The 944-nt window shown below is 58.8% G+C and overlaps 1 protein-coding gene across 1 annotated transcript in view; it reads left to right on the top strand.

The window, feature by feature from the left end:
• Nucleotides 1-627: 627 nt before the first annotated feature.
• Nucleotides 628-944, top strand: part of LOC104628344 (rab-interacting lysosomal protein-like) — a gene marked incomplete at its 3' end in the record, with an annotated part of 3,251 nt that continues 2,934 nt past the window's right edge. The window contains exon 1 of the mRNA XM_010296893.1: nt 628-744. Coding sequence (XP_010295195.1) covers nt 628-744 — 117 coding nt within the window. The remainder of the gene's footprint in view (nt 745-944) is intronic.

Below are 944 nucleotides of genomic sequence, written 5' to 3'. Positions count from 1 at the left end.
GTCCTACCGCGGAGCAGGAGCGTTGCTTTGTTTTGCAAGCCACCGGCACCCCAAACCCCCAGAGCACCCCCTGAGCCTCCAGGAGGGTGGTGGAGGCAGACACAGGGTGCGGGCTGCTGTTGGCCAGCAGAAGGGTGCATCGGGCACAGCCTAAAGGTCACCGCTCCCTGCTCTGCACTGTTCCTACCCTGCTATCTACCAGGAACATCAGAGTTTGGCTTTGCAGAAGCAGTGAGGAGCCTTTGGGGACAGACTTCTAGCAGGGCCTGTTGCGATAGGACAAGGGGTGATTGTTTTACACTAAAAGAGGGTAGATCTAGACTAGAAATAAGGAAGAAATTTTTCACGATGAAGGTGGTGAAACCCTGGCCCAGGTTGCCCAGAGAGGTGGTCAATGCCACATCCCTGGAAACATTCCAGGTCAGGTTGGATGGGGCTCTGAACGACCTTGATCTAATTGAAGATGCCCCTGCTCACTGCAGGGGGTTGGACTAGACGGCCTTGAAAGGTCCCTTCCAACCCCAGCTATTCTGTGATTCTATAACCTCATAGTGGTGTGGAGTTAGGGGATTTCTTTGGTCCTGGGGCAACTCACGCCTGTCCCCCCCATGTCTGGGCTCAGATAACATGGCGCGGAAGGAGCGGGAGGTGATGCTGCGGCTGAAGGAGGTGGTGGACAAGCAGAGGGATGAGCTTCGTGCCCAGGCCCACGAGATAGTCTGCAAGAGCAGAGACACGGAGGCGGTGAGCGTGTGGGAACTGGCGGGTGTGGTGTGTGAAGGGCCTGGGGACCTGCTCTCATGTCACCTTGCCCTGGGGCTGTCGGTGCGGCTGGTGAGCCTGCTGGGGCAGATGCCTTTCCCGTGGCACTGATGTCCCTGGGTGGGAGCACGGAGCTGCCGCTGTGCCTCACACTCGGCTGGCCCGGGCGCTCCAGCTGCACG

The sequence above is a fragment of the Phaethon lepturus genome, unplaced genomic scaffold (assembly GCF_000687285.1).
Source record: "Phaethon lepturus isolate BGI_N335 unplaced genomic scaffold, ASM68728v1 scaffold29451, whole genome shotgun sequence".
Classification (NCBI taxonomy): domain Eukaryota; kingdom Metazoa; phylum Chordata; class Aves; order Phaethontiformes; family Phaethontidae; genus Phaethon; species Phaethon lepturus.
This window is presented reverse-complemented; position numbering and strand designations above follow the sequence as displayed.